The 19009-nt window shown below is 43.6% G+C and overlaps 1 protein-coding gene across 1 annotated transcript in view; it reads right to left on the reverse strand.

Annotated features, from left to right (window-relative positions):
- Positions 1-696: 696 nt before the first annotated feature.
- Positions 697-19009, reverse strand: part of GRM7 (glutamate metabotropic receptor 7) — a gene marked incomplete at both ends in the record, with an annotated part of 782439 nt that continues 764126 nt past the window's right edge. Inside the window, one exon of the mRNA XM_079794370.1 lies at positions 697-746. Coding sequence (XP_079650496.1) covers positions 697-746 — 50 coding nt within the window. The remainder of the gene's footprint in view (positions 747-19009) is intronic.

Raw genomic sequence — 19009 nt, forward strand, 5'->3', positions numbered from 1 at the left:
CTTCCGTGTGACCTACCAATAGATAGGTGGGACCTACTAATCAGCACAGTTATTGGTCTTTAAGTATCTTTTTGTCTTAAAAAAAATAACATGATTTGCAATGGTACTATAATCATAATTATACAGTCGTGTGTGTATGCGGTTTAAATATAGATTTTAGTCTGCCGAGATCTTTTTAAAATTTTGTTTTAAAATTTCCCCAAATATTTTGCCGTCTGAGAGAATAGGGCTCTATGAAAACAGGGCATTCGAAAACAAACAGTGAACCGAGGTACAACATCGGATGGCAAAGTGCAAAAGTCCTCACAAACTGTACAGAAAATTTCAAAACCTTGCAACCTGGAAGTACATACGTAGAAAGACAGGTCAGCCCCGACAACAGTCACTGTGGCTCTCAGCGGTTCATCCTAGAGAGCCTGGGTGGGACTTGAGTTTCAACACGCCCTTCCGTAGGGAAGGTCCAAAACTGCAGCCAAGTTGGCAGTGCTGATGCCAGTGACTTATTAAGCCAAGATAAAGTAGGAATATTTCATAAAGCAGCTGTGTAGGACACTTGGATCCTCTAACATTGGTTGTCCGGCTGAGGATGCTCCTCCAGTGATGGGCAGCGGGCAGGACCAAAAGAGTCCTATGCCAGGTTGGATGACGAAATAACTGAGGGTCGTCCTCCTCCGTGGTTCCAAGGAGTGGAACAGCTTAGATAACCAGGTTATTATAACTGACATACTTCTTTTTTGCAGCAGGGCCTGAAAGAAAAACGTGAAAAAGTCAGTGGTGCCATGACCCTATATTTGCAAAGGTAGAAGCAGAATTATATCTGTGATGACTTGGGTGCAAAGTAAGAATGGGGACGATGCACCATTGAGGAACTCACACATCACTTTGGACTCCCGTGACTATTTCTTCTCTGTTCTGAGATGTCTGCAGCCTTCTTCCTCTTTATGCTTTGTAACGTTAGTAAGGTTATCAGCGGGTATCATGCTTTCTAATTAGCCAGCCCTGAGCGTACCAGTAAAAGGCCCACCCATGTTGCACTGTATTTTGTTGTGTCTTCTTCTCCCAGACCTTCTCATAATAAAAGGCCTTTGCCTGGGAAAGATCTGTCCTGCATCTCTGGAATTTACCTGGGTTGACCAAAGATGAGGTCAATCAAAGTACCTTCTCCAGCTCTGATTCAGAGTCAAATTGCTATAGATTGGCTTTTGTAGTGTTATCATAATAAGTTGTAAATGGTAATTTGCAGACCTGTTTTCATCAAGGTTTGAAGCTACTTCAATCTTGCATGTGTCTCAACACAGCCTACATCCCTCCCCCCTTAAATGCAGAATAAATTATTTTTACTTTTGGTACAGTGATTTCACCTTCACTCACTCATTCATTCAATCATTTATTCGTAGAGATGTGCCGATTGCCTACCACCTGCCAGACGGGAGCCTGGGCACTGATGAGCAGCTGATGAGCAAATCAGACGCTTTCCTGCCCTTATGCTGGAAACAGACACCGAGACCCCAGGTATGACTCTGCTTTATATCCTGGTTCTCAGTACCAAGTGAAACAGTTGCTGTGATGTGATATGCTCTTTACTCACAAAATCTTAGCAGTTTTGCATCCACCGCTGTTGGACACAAGGTAAGTTCATGTACCATTTACGGGTGATTTATTTTACTTTTCTTAGATTCTAAGTAGTACTGTTCATTTAACACACATAAGTAGCAAGGATTCTTCCAGAACTCTTAAGTAGGGACCTATCTGTAAATTTGGAGGAACAGAGAAGGCACAAGAACACACTAAGAGGGGGTTTGTATCTACACTTTTGAGTGATGCAGCCAGTGTGTTACAGATGCAATATAGCACATCTACATGCCACAAAAAGACTGCTCTGATTTTCGGGATTCAAAATTTGGGCACTCCTGAGAAATGCTGACTTCTGAAGACTCGTTTCTCTAATAAATCATGTTGTATTAATCAGCTAAAGTTAAAGTAAAAATAGAATTACATGAAACTCAGGGTTCCACGGGAAATCTGATCATGAGACTGGTCATGATGCATCCTCCCTCATTAAACACATGGCTTCAATTATCCTGAGTCTTCTACAAAGGTTCCCTGTGTTATCACAGCCTTCATTGTCTTCAACAATATGCTTGGTTTGAGTATAAGGAGAAAAACTTTCTAAAGATGTTTTTTTTTTCTTTTACTCTGAAGCCTCTTTATAGTGTCATAGCTAGAACACCCCAATGGAAAGAGGCAACAAACAGTCCTTGTGGGCCTGTCAAATGCCAAGGTGTTAGTTATCCTCAGGACAAAGGTGGGGGAACAAACCAACCCGGAAGCTTATACTGACCTAAATATCAGACCACCTCTCTGAGTGACTAAGCAAGATTGTTTTCTAGATGAGCATAACTGTAGAGAGAAAAAAAAAAAAAAAAAAAAAAATCAAGCTTCTGAAATTCCTCAAACAGGTGACTTTAAAACACCCAGGAGGAGTATTTGCCACACAAGTTAGTAAGTGAGAAAATGTTGCCCTTGCATTGTAAAGCTGAGCACTGGTTTGTATTAAACTATAATCGAGATGAAGTTACATGTTAAAAAGTTAGAAAGGATAATGATAAAGGAAATTCGCCAATGCCTGGCATGGATCATCGTGTGTTCTCCAGGAGCCTCGAGGTGAGTGCTGTTTATAATCTCCGATGTACAGAGGAGGGGTCTGGCTTCACAGACCCAGGTTCTGATTCAGCTCTGTCAGTTACCTGAGGTGGGACCCAGACCAGTTCAGTGACACTGAACTTCTCGGGGCCTTTGTGAAAGGAGTAGAAAAATTGTCACCCTGTGGGCTAGGAATTGCATGAATGTATGAAACACCCATTTCTCACCTGGTAACACAGTGCATAAATGTATTTTTAAATTATAAAGTTCTATACAAACGATTACCCTCGGTACATGCTGCCTTCTCAGAAGAGCTTAGGGGCATTGCGTCGAAATAGTACTGATGGTGTGCAGGTCCTCAGATGGCTATTTTGTACTTTTCAGATCAATGTCCAATGAATTACAGTGTTTATTTTTAAACCATTATGGCCTTATGAGTAAATAAGTACTTCTATGGTATCCAATAATTCCATTTATTTGAATAGCAATGCAGTTTATGGTCTAGAAAAGAAAATGCTTCACTCAAAATAGTTGTACAGTAAAACACTTGTGAAATAGACTTTTTTATTTTGAAATAGCTGGAATTTTTTTCTTATGAAGTTATAAGTTTTAAGGAGAAGGTATGATCCCTACTGAATTTTAAGTTATCTGCATCAGTAGTTCTCAAAGCAACATCTCTTGATGTGATGTTTATAATGAGGCAGGGTGTGGAACCTGGCTATTGAATGACTGATGTGCCTTTGCTACTTCATAAAGGCCAGACATTCCAACTTATTCTTCGTGTTGGTCAAAATCAAACTCAATTGGACATTAACTTCAGTGAACTGGTTGTGTTCTCCTTAATTTTTTTCTGAGCCTTTCTGTCTCAAAGAAAAAATTTCATTTCTCAAAGTGTGGTCTCTGAAACTTTTATAATCCAGATGATCAGAAATAAAGAAAAAAATAGAAAAGGAGGAAGTCTCAGGGATAAGAAACACTGAATTATGGAAAACACTGAATAAGTAACATTAAACACGCCTTCCCCCCACCACATATTCAATTTCTTTATTTTTAAACTAGAGGCCCGGTGCACAAAATTGGTGCACTCAAGGGGGGTGGTCCCCTCAGTCCAGCCTGTGCCCACTTGCAGTCCGGGAGCCCTCAGGGGATGTCTGACTGACTGCTGCCTAAGCCGTCAGTCGGACATCCTTAGTGCTGCCAGGGAGGCGGAAGAGGCTCCCACCACTGCTGCTGCACTCACCAGCCATGAGCCCGGCTTCTGGCTGAGCAAAACTCCCCCTGTGGGAGCGCACTGACCACCAGGGGCAGCTCCTGCATTGAGTGTCCGCCCCCAGTGGTCCGTGCGTGTCATAGCAACTTGTCATTCCGCCATTTGGTTGATTTGCATATTAGTCTTTTATTATATAGGATCATAAGGCATTCTATAGTTCATTGACATTATTCCATGTGTTCTCCAGAGCTCTTTTAAAAAAATTAAATGTGTATGTATAAATGTATGCATGTATAAGTGTGTATATGAAGTGGTTCAAATAGCCACAAAAGGTGAAAACTATAGTCTATCACAGTCCAGAGTACAACACATGTTGACATATTGACATCTGTGCTTCAGGTGTCCTTTTGTCCATCCTGAGGAAATAAAACCTGATGGGAACCCTTCCCACTCCCCCCCCCACACACACACACACTGCCATCCTCCCCTCCTCCACCCACCAAAGCTATTATTCTGATGTTGGTTTGCATCCTTCCCAAGGTGATTTCATACTCTACTGCATGTGTAGCTGCCCATCAACTATAGATAGTGTTGCTTGTGCATCCAGATAAGAAGTGTTTTGAAATCTGCATCTGGTATCTCAGTTGCTTCCATTTCATTTGTTTCTTTTTCTGGGGATTACTCTTATTCTTTATTTGAAGCATATTTCTTTGTCTCCCCATTTTGTGTGCCTTCTTGTGTTTGTCACTGTGTATTTTCTAGATTTGCTATGACTCTCAAATTTGTTATGGTGGTTTTATGTTGGAGTTTTCTTGGGGAGGGGGGCTCAGTCATGCAATCTTCCTGATCACCTGAGCTGGGGGCTCCCAGAATGTCTCCTGTGCGGGTTGTGGGTTCCCTCCTGTTGTAGTTCAGTCTTGAGTGCTGTTGGCCTGTTTGCAGATGTGGTTAACCCTCAGGCTGGCTGACTGTAAGGATAGACCTTGATGACAGTGTATGAGCCCCTTTACGGCAGCTGTCCCCTGAGGTGGGGTTGTTTCCAGCAGGGTCTGGTCCCTGCTGGGATCTCCTTTGGGGTGTGCCACTTGTGTGGTTAGCTGGATCGTGCTCTGGTGTGGTCTGAAGCCCACCAATGGTTGTGTTGGTTACGGGTCCACTTGGGTGGGGTTCCGGTGCAGATTGATTTCAGACACTCCCTGTAACCAACCTTGGGCTACCTGTCTAGAGCTACCACACAGTTTGCTATTTGTGGCTGCTTCTACTGGGCCTGGGTGTGCATGAGAGGTGCCAAGCTGTGTACAAGGGTCAGCTTCCTCCAGTTCTGAACCAGGGCAGAAAGGCAAAAGTTCCAAGGCACCCTGAGGTCCGCCTCCTCCTGTTGGCCACACTGCTACTCCCTGAGGTCATCTGGTCTTCCTTGTAAGCCTCCTGCAGAGAGACTGTAGAATGGGCTCAAGCTGGTCGCATCCTTCAGACCCTTCCACAAGGCATGAGCTCAATAGGGCAGGTGACTGGGATCAGGGGGATGGGGCTAGTGGGTCTTCTACTTGGGGGACAGCATGGTCTGGTACTCAGTGGGGTGAAAGTGGCCTCTATTCCAGAGCCATACCACTCAGTCTCTGCCAGAGTTTCTGACCCTCGCTCCCCTGGAAGGAGCACACTGCAGGTTCAGGTTGAGTGAAACCAACCTCTGCAAGCTCAGTAGGGCAGGGCCACCGGGACTCAGGAGGATAGATCACAATTGTTTCCTATTGGGGGTGGAATCAGCCGAGCCTACAGGTGGGGCACTATATATCCTTCCCCATGCGCCTCAGCCACACAACCCAGCACTTGTCTCCGTCCCACACAGGAGCCTCCCAGGGAGATGTGCTCTGCATAGCACTCTGATCTCCCTGCGGGACTGAGCCCAGCAGGGTGGGGCCACCGGTGGTGGGAAGGGAAGGCTGTGCATGCAAGGTAGGGAGGAATGGCTCCAGTTCGAAAACTACACGGCTCAATTACTGTCCGAGTTCCCGCCAAGAAAAAGTGTGTCGCACAGGTCCCTGTTGGGTGCAAGGTGGTGTCCCCAGTAATTGTAGTGCACTCCCCAGGCTGGTGTTGTAACAGTAGTTGTGCTGGACCCTGGGAAGACGGCGTCTGGGTCTCTAGCAGCCTCTCTTCTCTCCCAAGCAGACTGAATCCCTACTGAGTTTCACTGCCATATGCCGTCAGGCTCCTCTTCCTGGCTTTGGTGCTCTGGGTTGGGGATCCCAGAGTGGGGTTGAGACCCCCAGCTCTTGGGAGGGGGGACTTCTGCACTGAGACATCTATCCCTCCACCTTCTCCACAGCTGCATGTGAGTGGGGGTGGGGGAGTGGGGAGAGGCAGCCCTTTCCCTGCCTCCATCTTTTCTTACCAGACTCGTCTATAAATCCTTGGTTATAATATTTATGTTCAACTAGCCTGCACTTGGTTATTCAGGTGGACTGCCCTATAATTGAGCTCTAAATCTGGTTTGGCACCAGGAGCAGGTGAGTGTAGCTTCTACTTACTCTGCCGTCATCTTGGAACCCTCCCATTTCTTAGTTCTTGATCCTGCCTGTTACTTAAGTCGTTTGTAACACAGACCAAACTTTGGAATATTGGTTTATTGCCTGATGAAACTTGGCCCGAACTGACCTTCCTAGGAACCCATTCTAAGAGGTGTCGGTGCTGCCCTTCCCCCACTACAGCTTCCCCATCAAGCACAGTTCAGAGTTATTGTCGCCATAAATATTTTAACTGAAAGGGATACTTCATATTACAGTTTTCAGTTAGTAAAATGAAGGGAAATACTTTTAGTCATTCTGTAATCAATGACCTGTTTCCTGCTGGTTGGTTTCATCAGTAAATGGTCCTTAGCGTATCACTTAATGGCAAAAGAGTAGATGTTACCCTCAACTATTAGTTCTTATTCAGGGTTTCAAATAGGCCAGAAAACTTTCTGTATTTTTTAAAAGATACTTCATTTTGTAATGATTTCTCCTAAATCATTTTAAAATGACTATGATCTAAGAGTAGCACAATACTCAGCCAAAAAGATGCAGAAGAATAAGAATGAAGAACATGATTGCCAAAAAAGTTGAGTCATTTACAATTATGCAGGTTACTCTGAAGAGAGAGAGAGAGAGAGAGAGAGAGAGAGAGAGAGAGAGAAAGAAACTTTTCTACATCTTTGCAGCTCCACCCCCAACTCTGCCACCACAATCTACCAGGAGAATGCCAGACTATCTGTCTTTATGTTAGTTAGTCAGACTTCTTGACATAAGAACTTGGCAGGGGTGGAAATGCAACCAACCAGTTAAAGAACTCGGGATTCCCAATCACCATTCATTTAATCCACTTTCAAAAACCCCAAAATCTGAATTTGTGTCCATCCAGCCAGCCATCTAACAAAAATATTATTTAACTCCTATGAAATTCTAGTCACTCTAATGCATGCCGACCTTGCCAAACAGGCGTGGAAGTCTGCAAGTTGTTTCTTTCTCATTTATTGTCTAGTCAGATTATGCTTTAGCAGGTGCAGAAGGCTGCCATGTGCCATCAGCAAGGGGCTGGCATCTCCTTTGTTTCATTTTTCCTTCTACTTAACCTGATAAGGATAAGGCATGAAATCATAGGCTAGATTTCCATTGAGAGAAAACCCCAAAGTAAACTGGCCCCTTCACCGACGTTGAATGAGGGAGGCTGTTCAGTGGGTGATGGGGCACTGAGGCTGCTGGGACCAGTCTACCATATTTGCAGACAATAGTGATGCCATTGCAAGAACAGAAAAGCAGCAGCCTAGAAAACCTTAGGAAAAATGTGCCAAGTGCTTGCCCCATTTTCACCAGGGGCAGAGAGATGAGTCAGAGATGGCTCTATTGCTTGGAACTTGTGTTATAATGGGATAAATGATGACAGCACCCGGAATAAGTGCATAAAGATATTCACAAGGGCCAATTCATTGTGCCTTAAATGGCAATGTCCTTACACTTGGTCTGGGAAGGCTTCTCAGTGCAATGGGCGTTCGATCTGGATGACAAAGAATGGGAGACTGTCAAAAGGAGGGACTCATGGAACAGTGTGCTGTGTTTCCAGCCAGGTACCTGGGGGAGTCGGAGGGTGTGGGGTCTCAGGCTGGCAGGGTAGGAGGGGCCAGGTGATTACTTCAGTATACATGCATGTGGCCACACAAAGGCGAGGTGCCGGAGGTAAAGTGATGAAGAAGACACAGTTCCCGTGGTTACTTAGCTTCCAAACAGCAGCTCCTCCACAAGGCCTGAACACTAACTGAAGGCAGTGGGGCACTGGGTCCTCCCTTCACGTTGTTGATAGGTTCTTGGAAACTATGACGTTAAGCGAAAGGACGTATAATGAAACCAACTATTGCTCAGGCTAATTGACATGAACAAGAATTTGGTTCCTAGGCATATTTCTGGCCACAAAAGCATCACCAAACTTCTAAATAAAGACCCAAAACACTTCTAATAGTCAACATTGAAATACATGTGAGCTATTCATACATTTAAGGAAGATGAATAAAAACAAGTTAGTTTTCCAGCCCACTTATCCCAGTGCAAGGTCGGGTGGCTGGAGACTGTCCTTACAACTCAGGGTGCAAGGTGGGACCCAGTCTGGGCAAGACACCCTTCCATCCCCCAGGGCCCTCACCCCAACACGCACTCATCCTGGGACAATTCAGACATGCCAGTCCACCTCTCGTGCACATCTTTGGGGTGTGGGAGGAAACTGGAGTCCCTGGAGCAAACCCACGCAGGCAGGGGAGGACATGTGAACTCCACACAGACAGTAGTGCTGGCTGGAATCAATTGTTTTCTCATCTACATGACACTGAAACGGTGTGGAACGCAATGATGATATCCAAGGACTTGCTGTAGTTGAGAGGCTGTGGAGGAGCTATCAATGGTTTTCAAGCGGAATCTTCATCCTTCTTGTCCCCTCCCTGCCATGTCAACCACCTCTTCCTTAACTGGTTCCTTCTGCCCCTTGCCCGGTTGTAGATTCCAAAGCCCCTTGCCTCCACGAGCCTTTCTTGACCCCCCCCCCCCCCCCCCCGCAGACAAGAATGTGTCCCTGCCCCCTCTCTCATGGCCTCTCTACTTTTCTCTTGTCATACTCAACACAACAAGGGGAGTCGCTCATTTCTCATGTGTGCCTCGAACGGGAGCACTGTGAGTGTCAGGACGGACGAGGCCACTTCCCCCTAAAGCCTAGGAACTGTAATACCGAGGAAGTGCTTCATATGTATTGAGTTTTTTGCTGTAGAGGCGCTTCTGCTCTCGCATTGTCAGCCCTCGGAGGATCTTAGGAGAGAAATAGGCCACACACACACACACACACACACACACACACCCCAAAAGTGGGAACTTGGCCGGCCATCTTTTTATTTCCATGTCTCCCTTGGTGCCATTGTGTACAAAGCTAACCATTGCTATCAGATTTCATTTATAACTTTTAAGCCACAGCATCCTTTTCTCTCCTTTTAACATCCAAGGAGGGTCCAGAAAGCCTGGCTAACACTGACTAATCAATTTTCAATTCTGCCATGAAAACAGTCCATGAACGTTCTAGTGTTTCTTTAAAAAAATCTAATTTGTACTTTAAGGTATAAAGCATCAAGCAGAGGTTTACGGGGTTCCTAGAAGATCTATTTGAAGCAAATATACTACATCTGTTTTGAAATACCTTTAAGCTTGGCCAAGTTAAAATCTGGGCAATTTGATTGAGGCCAAATAGATTTTGCCTTGGGAAAAGAAGGATGCACTGAATTACTGCATCAAAAATTTCTACTTTGTACTGTAATGCACTTCGCCTGGGCATTGAAAAGCTTTTGTGTATTTTGCAATTTCAATGTATTAGGGATGAGAGCCTTCTAGAGCATATTACAGATGCAGTGCAATGATGCATCCAAGATTGAAGCTGTGCATCAAAATCTGTCTTAAGGATAATGTTACAAATAAGGCAATCGTGCTAAAATAGTAGCAGAGTAGAACACGGTGTTCCTGGATGAAAAGCTCTAGCTCAAATCCAGGCTTGGCTATTATCTTGGGTTCAGAGATTGAGTCCATTCATTCATTCCTTTATTCATTTATTCAACTAGTACTTGGAATTTACAACGTGCTAGTTGCTTGGTTAAAAACTAGCGGCACAGCCCAAACCGGTTTGGCTCGCCGAAACCGGTTTGGCTCAGTGGATAGAGCGTCGGCCTGCGGACTCAAGGGTCCCGGGTTCGATTCCGGTCAAGGGCATGTACCTTGGTTGCGGGCACATCCCCAGTGGGGGGTGTGCAAGAGGCAGCTGATCGATGTTTCTCTCATCGATGTTTCTAACTCTCTATCCCTCTCTCTTCCTCTCTGTAAAAAATCAATAAAATATATATTTAAAAAAAAGCATCTTTAAAAACAACAACAACAAAAAAAAAAAAGTAGCGGCACAAAGGTAGGAAAAAATACTCTCTATCTTTGATCAGCTTCTGGTTCACTGTGATTCAACACATATTTATTGAGCACCTACTATGTGTCAGACACTGTGATAGGCAGGGGAAGGGGAAATATAGCCATTGGATGTGCAGTACAGTCCCTGCTTTAATGGAGCTTACATTTTTTTTCTCTGGGGAGAGGCAGATCATTTACCAAAAAAAGGTAAGTACATCCAGTTCTTGTTATTCACTGTTATATTCTACTTAAACATGCCAGAGACACTGAATTGGTGAATTGTGAATGCTTATCGCTCCTAGGAGGAAGGCAGGATTAGATTCTAGTGAGCCTTTGGTCACAACATTTTCGTCAATCAATCGAGACATAGCCCTGTTTTATGTGTGTTTCTGTTTAAAGACACCTCGTATAGTATATTTTTCTGATTCATCACCATTGAACTCACAGCAACAGCACTGTAACTCCATGTCTGATGTATGAGCATATATGCACATTCAGTCCTCATTAACCAAGTTGGTTATTAAAAATTCCATGTTTTCCAGGAAGCTTTTATGTACCCAACACGCATGTTTTCTGTAGGCACATTACATCCTTCCTACACTTAGGGACCCTGGACAGCACATCAGCACTGTGTAATGCAAAACACAGGTATTAACTAGACTGCAAAGAGTACAGTTGTTTACATATGAGAGCTGAGACAGGAAGCAGAGAGACACCTTGTTCCCCTCACCTGTGAACGTATGTGTATTTTGCTCTCTGCGTACGTCCACACATGACTTCAAAAGCAGAAGTACACATTTCAGACTTACAAATCCGTTTTAGCAAGTAGAAGGTGAGTTTGCAAATAATGAGGATCAGCTGTATAATGATGTTGGACAATACCATGCACCATTAGGCAGAGGTTGCTGTCCAAGGTAGAGGGGTATATAAGGTTCGGTGAGGATGGCATCTGATCAGAAACCTGAAGGAGATGAGAGAGAAGCTATGCAAATATTGGATCATAAACTGAACAGCAGGTTCAATCCCTGAGGCTGGCATCTGAAAGGCTGGGGTGACGGGAGCCAGCAGTGCATAGACCTGGTAGTATTCATGAAGAATTCCAGCACTGGCAGGAGGTGCCATAAAAAATGTGTGCAGAGGAAGGGGTGAAAAACATGGCCTGATTAATTCAAACAAGGTTTCAAAGATAAGGACGTGTTGACCTGTCTTGAGCAATACATTATAGACATTTTCCAGGCAGGCCTAGGTATTGGGGGCATTGGCACCGAGGAACATTCAAATGGAAGATATCACATTGGTAAAGCCATATTCTTGAAAAAGCTTAGGGTTTGGAGAGAACAGCCAAAAAATTAACGAGTTTGGCAAATACAGGATTCATGCAGAGAAGAAAGAATCTTGGGAGAAGAGATCACTATCACTAGGGAGATTAACTTCAGATCGCCAATGGTATTTTATGCTATGTATAGGGTTCTGGATATTAGGGTGAATTGTGAGAAGTTCACCAATATTTGGAAGGCTAGAGTGCTCCAACAGTAGCCTGGAAGATGGATTCAAAATGTGTTAGAGGGAGAGGATAATAATTGCAGATGGAAGATGGACTCAAAATGTGTTAGAGGGAGAGGATAATCATATCAGAAAAGCAGATCAGCTAGGAGTTGATGGATTAGGATTATGTTTGTGGTCAGTAGAATTCTCAGATGAGCAAGCATATCATAGGGCCACCTGGGTCTGAAGCATAATCAGTACCTGCTACTGTTCCTGTCTCTTTCAACTCAAGTTCTGTACCTGTACATGCGTGTGTGTGTGTGTGTGTGTGTGTGTGTGTGTGTGTGTGTATGTGTGTGTATGTGTTTATGTGTGTGTGATGTCTTAGGAATTGATTTATTCAAAGGAGCACTGCGAAAGATTATTAAGTGCAGACATGGATGAAGAGGCAGGGAAAGAGTTCTGAGTCTGGCTGCAAAGGTCATACAGAAAGAGTTTACTTCTCCATAACACCCATCCCAAAAGTGCACGTGGGGAAGGAAAATGGCATGTGGAGGCAGAGAGACCCTCATATAAGTCACCTGCATTCTGGAATGTTCTTCCCCCAAATAATTTCAAAAGTGGAAATAGCTTCTCCTTCTTAAGGTTGCCATTTAAATATCACCTCTTGGGCCTTTCTTGACCCAATCTATAAAGTAGCACCCTCCCCCCCCAATTCCCCAGCCCCATTGCAGCTTTTAATTTTTCATCATCTACCACTCTCACTCTCTAAGTGTTTTAATCCTATCTAATAAGGGTAATATGCAAATTAACCATCACTCTGTCACAAAGATGGTGGCACCCATAGCCACAAGATGGCAGTGCCCAGCCCTCTCAGCCCCGCCGAGTCCCCCAGTCCCGGGGGGGCGGCCACTGAGAGCAGGCAGCATTCTGCGCCTGGCTGCGGATGGGCCTCTGGCCAGGCCAGGACGCAGATGGGCCTCTGGGCTGCAGAGAGCCTCTGGGCAGCGGGTGCGGAGCAGCCAGGTCCCCCAGAGAGCTACTGGTGCATGGATTCATGCGCAGGGCTACTAGTTTATTTATATTTTAATTTCCTTACTTGTCTCCCCTCTAGAATGTAAACTCTACATCTACATCCTGTCTTGGTCACCATTGCATCCACATGACTTAGGACAGTGCCGAATATTAACATAAACAAATAACATAATGGATGAAAGATGGCCCTTGTTTTGGGATTAGTTGGAGCTATTGGCAAGGAGCCAACTTCCTTCTTGATATTCTTTCAAACTTCTGCCTTTGACTGCTTCCTGCCAGGAATTTTTCTCTTCTTAAATAATAGATGCAAAGTGATGAGGAACCTGGGAGACCTGCTTTAAGCTGTTCCTTAGAATCTGAAAATCTTCTTATCTTCATAGCTACTGGGCAATTCTTCTAGCACCCAATCAGAGGAAACAGGAGAGTTGTTTGTTTATCACAGAGAATGATCAGGAGTAACCTCAAGGACTAGTTGAGGGAAGAGAAGAGAGACTTTGCAATCAGGTAAAAAATGGATGGAACAGACCCCTAACTATTCCATGCCTGGGTAGAGACAGTGGCTACTATTGGAGAAATGGAGGAATGCACGGAAATTGCTTGTGGCTTGGGTCTAATATGTATTAGCAAGCTTGGTTCTACAACTTGGTGCTCTCATGACCATTCAGAGCAACACAGCCTATGCTCAACCATATTAGGCTCATAGTTGTTCCCTATTTTCCACCTTCAGTGTTCTCTATAGGAATTCTTTCTTCTTTCTCATACATATCACCAGTCTATTACTTTGAAGTGAACTGAAATTACAGGTAGGTTATAGTGTACTGATGTTGGCCTTCAATGCATCATTAGGTTCAAGGAGTTTGACTATTTAACAATTCCTCGGGATATCCATCAAATTTCTAATGTTAAATTGATGGCTTATGGTCTTTCCTTAAAGGTGTTGTGTTTGCCGTGATGATGTCTAATGGACATGTCCACATATTCCTCTTTGTTCTTGGGTCAGAGTGTTTATGATGGAACTTGAGGGATAGTAGGAAGAGACTAGAATTCCCATCACCAGAACTCAGCAGGGGTCTTGTAGAGCATGTAGCTGGATTAAAGGCACTGGGTCTGGAGACACAGGATTGGAGAAGCAGAAGTGTTGCCTTCTATAAAGAGAGATAAAGATTGAAGACATGAGCCCACAGACTGGATGTTAAATGAGATTAGAGAATGCCTTTGAACTTAGTTGGGTATGATGATATGATATTAATGTTGGACAATGTCTGTTCTTTGTAATAAGCTAATATATTTTGGAATGAAGCATCATGATGTCTGTTGTTAACTTTAAAATGGCCCAAGACAAAAATACATAAAAGAAGCACATATGGCAGCATGGTAACAGTTGCTAAATCTTGGTGATGGATTGTACTACTACTCTTTCTATTTCTCTGAGTGTCTGAAATGTTCCACCATAAAAAGTTTGAGACCCCCTCATCTTCAAAGCAAAGTGTATGCTTCACAACTTTGCTGGAAGATAGCCCTACTTTTATCTCAATATTTGCTACCAAGGAACAATACCCTCAAGCCAGTCTTATGTGTTTGTGAGGAGATGAAAATATATTGTGCTGTTTTCTGTGGCTTGGAGAGTAGAGCTCTGGTGATCCTAATTCAAGAGTGATCATCACAACAGACACCAGAGTGAAAGGCAGAGCAGAGGGAAAGGATGGGCAGAGAGAAACACAAGGATAGTCACCACTCAGCAGTATGACCTTGGGAAAGTTACTTTAACTCTCTGTGCTTCAGTTTTCTCATCTGAAAATTAGACATATTAAGAGTACCAATCTCTAAGGATGTTCTGAGGACTAAAGTAATTACATGTAAGACACTTCGAAAGGGGTTTGGTATAATTTTACACAATATATTTTAGCTCTTATTTGCCTTCTTTCTGGATGCTTTTGGAGACTCTCCCACATACATAACACCTGACGCATTGTGTATGCATATGCTCTTCCTTGGAAGAAAGAGACCCTTCCAAAGCAGGAGGTTAGGCTGCCTCTAAAATAAAACTAAATTAGTTGTGTGGGTGCCAGCTCTCCGTGAGGAGGTGTAAGGAGTTATCAGAGCACCTACTGGGTTCATCCATTCATGGGAAAGGAATCTGTCAATCACTGTGAACAAGTCTCCACTAGCATCATTAGCCGCCGGTTCATCTCTGCAAAAGTGTGATAGTGAAATCCTGTGCTTTGAGAGCTTGTATTAGTCAGCTGGAGCCAAAGGGGAAAGTGGAGGGTTGACAGTTTCTTTTATAGCAAAAATGAGAGTTTCTTACTGTATCGACAGACTTGTACATATAATCAATGGCTGCTGCAGCGCCCCTGTACATGTCATCTCTGTGCAATATGGAAACTGGCAATCACCAATTCTAGGAGCCCTCATTGTAGCACTGTTATGTTATTTGCAAAATCAATTGCTGGAGTTTGTCAATATGCATTTATTTATATATTTAGCCATTTTGATTTAATAAGTTGAATATCTACTGATGAGTGCCATGGACTGTCAGTTAGATTAGCTGAAACAAATGATCCTCTATTCACTAGTCAATTTTGCAGTTAATAAGTGAGCTGTGTCTATGCTGATAAAGCAGCATGAAGACCGGAGCAACTACCAAGTCGATTCTGTCAAAAAGAGTGCAACCCAAGCTATCCAGACATGTCTATGACATATGAATGTATACGCACATTGGGTCCATGTATGTCTATGATGTGTGGGGGTATATGCACGTTGGGTCCATACATGTCTGATGTATGAGCATATACACACATTCAGTCCTCATTAACCAGGTTGGTTATTAAAAATTCCATGTTTTACAGGAAGCTTTTATGTAACCAACACCCCAAACAATGTGCTATGGTAGTTTAATATATACAATTTGGCCAAAAATTGTGAGGTGAATCCTCATGGCAATGGTCATCATTGCTGAGATAATCCAGCACTAACCCCTTTTCTCTTGATAGTTCTTGTTTCCTGGAAGTTAAGAAATGGGTGGATCCTGGATGAGGCATTGGAGTACAAATACTCTTGCTCTGAATGCAATAGCATTTGCTGAACACTTAAAAAGTGCTAGAAACTCCGCTAAGCACTTTATATTTACAAGCCCCTTTACCACTTCCAGAAGCCCCTATGAGGCAGGTGCCAATATCATCTCTACTTTATCAGGGGGTAGCTGAGTTTCAGAGGGATTAATAGCACATCTAATGTCAAATAAGATATTCTTACCTTTTCCAAACTACGGTTTTTGAAAAAGCAAGAGGGCTAGAAGTGGGGCTGATGTCAGGGGCCACAGGTACTTCTCATTCAACAAACATTTTCCAAGTGTGCAGCAGGTCTGGAATCAGGACAACAGCTCTATTGCTCATTTCTTTGTTTCTCTAGCACCTCTCACCCCTTGATTTCGTCCCTGGAGTTCCATACCCAATCACCATGAGTGTTCAGCTTGAAGGAACCAGTGGGTCCTGTGAGGTGCTTAGGGAGTCTCAGTGACTGAATTGGATGTTGGGCACTTAGCTTCCAGGAGGCTGAGAAGCACTCCCCTTGGCAGTGTTCTGCCCACAGCGAAGCCTGGCAGGTAGAATGCCATTGTTCAGCATCACCTTCCTCTCCCCAAGCCAGTCAGTGCAGAACACATACTTTACAAGGCTGGGAGGGGAGATCAGAAACAGACCATGTGATCACAGTCCAATCTTTAAATTCAGAGAAAAGGCTATGGCTTGGGAAAAAAGCTGAAAATTGCCCACCCTTTGCCTTCCCCCATGGAAGAGAAACATGGTGTTGCCTAAGTCAGTGATGTGGGAGGCGATGTGAAGTTGTGATGAAGGAGGGTCTCTCATGTCAGCCTTCTGGGATTTCAATGTGAGCTTTTTCTCCACAAGTTGTGATCTTGTGAGAGATTTCCTAGCCCTCTGTTTCCTTGCTTTTATGTTTTTTACAAAATCAAAATGGTAGTGTTGGGAGGATCAAATGTGTTGACATGTATGTAATATGTTTAGTACAGTGCTGGACACTTGAGATATTCTTGTCATCACCACCACCACTACTACTATCCTCTTCATCTCCTTCTCTCTCGATATAGCATAGTTATCATTGAGTCAGTCATTAATGCAAGACAGTGGGATTCAGAAGAACAGTCATATCTAAACTCTGCTGAGGGCCCTGTTTGGTAGGATGGGTTCCTTTTATTGGATGTCATTTAAAAATGACACTGATGTGAGACTTTGAATTACCGGGTTTTCTACTCTGTACTAGAAAGTCTTTACTCTGAACTCAAGCTGCAATGCAATCCCTTAGGCCCCTGGGAGGAGCTTTCTAATTCTCTTATAGTGTGTGAGGAGACTATATTTTTTTGCCAACAAAAAAACACAGCACAGTTAGAAGGTAGAGTTCTATAGCACTTCAGAAGATAAGAGTGGGTCTCTAGATGATAGAGTTTGGATGAAGAAATATTTACATTCTGGGAAATATCCATTGGTTTGGGTGACAGCAACAGAGAAAAATTCTTAAATCCAGGGTGTCCTGAAAATCTGGACTATGGTGTTGCTAAGAAGAACAGCACTTTTTTTTCTGACAAGTACTTCTAAACAGTTACTATTCCCTGAGATAGTTACTGTCCCCTGGGATGTGTCCCCTCAAACTGTCATAACATTCATACCATTTCCTGTCACCACAAGTATCCATATTGCTTGGAGCAAAGGGTCAAACATGAGTCAAAAGACAGCCATCAGTCAAATATTTACTGAGCTCCTAACATGAGGCTCGGTTCTAGGGTGGGAATGGGTGCACAGACATAGAAGGCATCACCCAGCCATCTCAGAAGTTCTAACTGGTGGAAAACCTGGACTACTGGAAAACACGCCAAGGTTGCCAATTTTTCGCCAAATCGTCACCCAAGTGGGCAAATCCCACTGGCTATTAGAAATTGGAAAGGGAAGGGATCATTTGCAATGACTGATTTTTTTTCTTAATAATGATAATGGTTAAGGTTAACATTTACTGAGCATTTCCTATGCCTGACATAGCATCAAGCTTAAAAGACAGATTACCTCATCAACCCCCCGAGAAGGTGCTTTCATTCCCCTCATATTACAGATGGGAAAAGAGAGGCACAGAGAGGTTAAGCATAACTCCCAATATTGCCCAGCTGACAGAACCAGGCCATCTGACTCCAGAGCCCATGTCTGACCCAGTAGAACCTGTTCTCTTACTTTCTCTTGCCCATCCACTCATCTTAGCAAATGCAAATACTGTAAAGCAGGAGAGGGGAGAAAATGAGTGAGTAAGGCTTGATGACACATAAGGTCCTTTCTGCTGGTGTGCTCTCATGTAAGGAGTTTCTAGTTGATGCAGTTATGCTCCTCTGATGTCACATGAGTGAGAAATAATAACACGTAGTAATAGATTTTGAAAAGCGGAGAGCAGAGGTTCATCCACACTGAGCATCCTGGGCAGAGTTTGTGTCCTGAATGCTCTTCTCTGTCCTCTCTTCCTCTGAGGAAGCTCACACCTGGAAGTAGAATCTCACTTCTGTCCACCACCTATGACTCTCCCTTCCTGTTAACGATGGGGCATTGTACCTGGTGAGCTACAGGTTGCCAACAGATGTCCAAAAAGAATATATCAGTTTTCAATGGGATGGGACTTTGATTTATCTTGGGCCCTTGTATTTAAATCCAGGTTTCTGTTTAGAATGTTATAATTTCTATATTTGAACAATATATCCATTGCTTCTCTAAGGTCTAAGGCAGGGGATGGATTGAAACACCCAAATGAAACAGCCTTTGGCTGAATGGCTGACTCCTTTGGTTCACTGAGGGAGAAAAAATGCCCGAGTTGTTTCCAGACCTTCTATAACCGCCTGTAGATTTCACCCAATTTCACCTTCCCAAGACTGCAGTTAGCAAGAGAGTTATGCTTTGCCTCTGTCTCCTGGCAAAGATTTTAGTCTCATTTTAATATATTTTTAAGATAAAAATTTTGGAAGGATTTTCTACCCATTTTTGATGATTTCAAAATGAAAACCCAATCTGCCCTATCTATAAGTCATCCATTTCAGACAGGGAAGGAAAAATGGGTCACCAATCATCATGTTGAAGAGAAGAATGGGAAAAACCATTCCTTGTTAGGAAATGAATATACTCCCAAGGAGACA

The sequence above is a fragment of the Cnephaeus nilssonii genome (genome assembly GCF_951640355.1).
Source record: "Cnephaeus nilssonii genome assembly, chromosome: 17".
In the NCBI taxonomy this organism is placed as follows: domain Eukaryota; kingdom Metazoa; phylum Chordata; class Mammalia; order Chiroptera; family Vespertilionidae; genus Cnephaeus; species Cnephaeus nilssonii.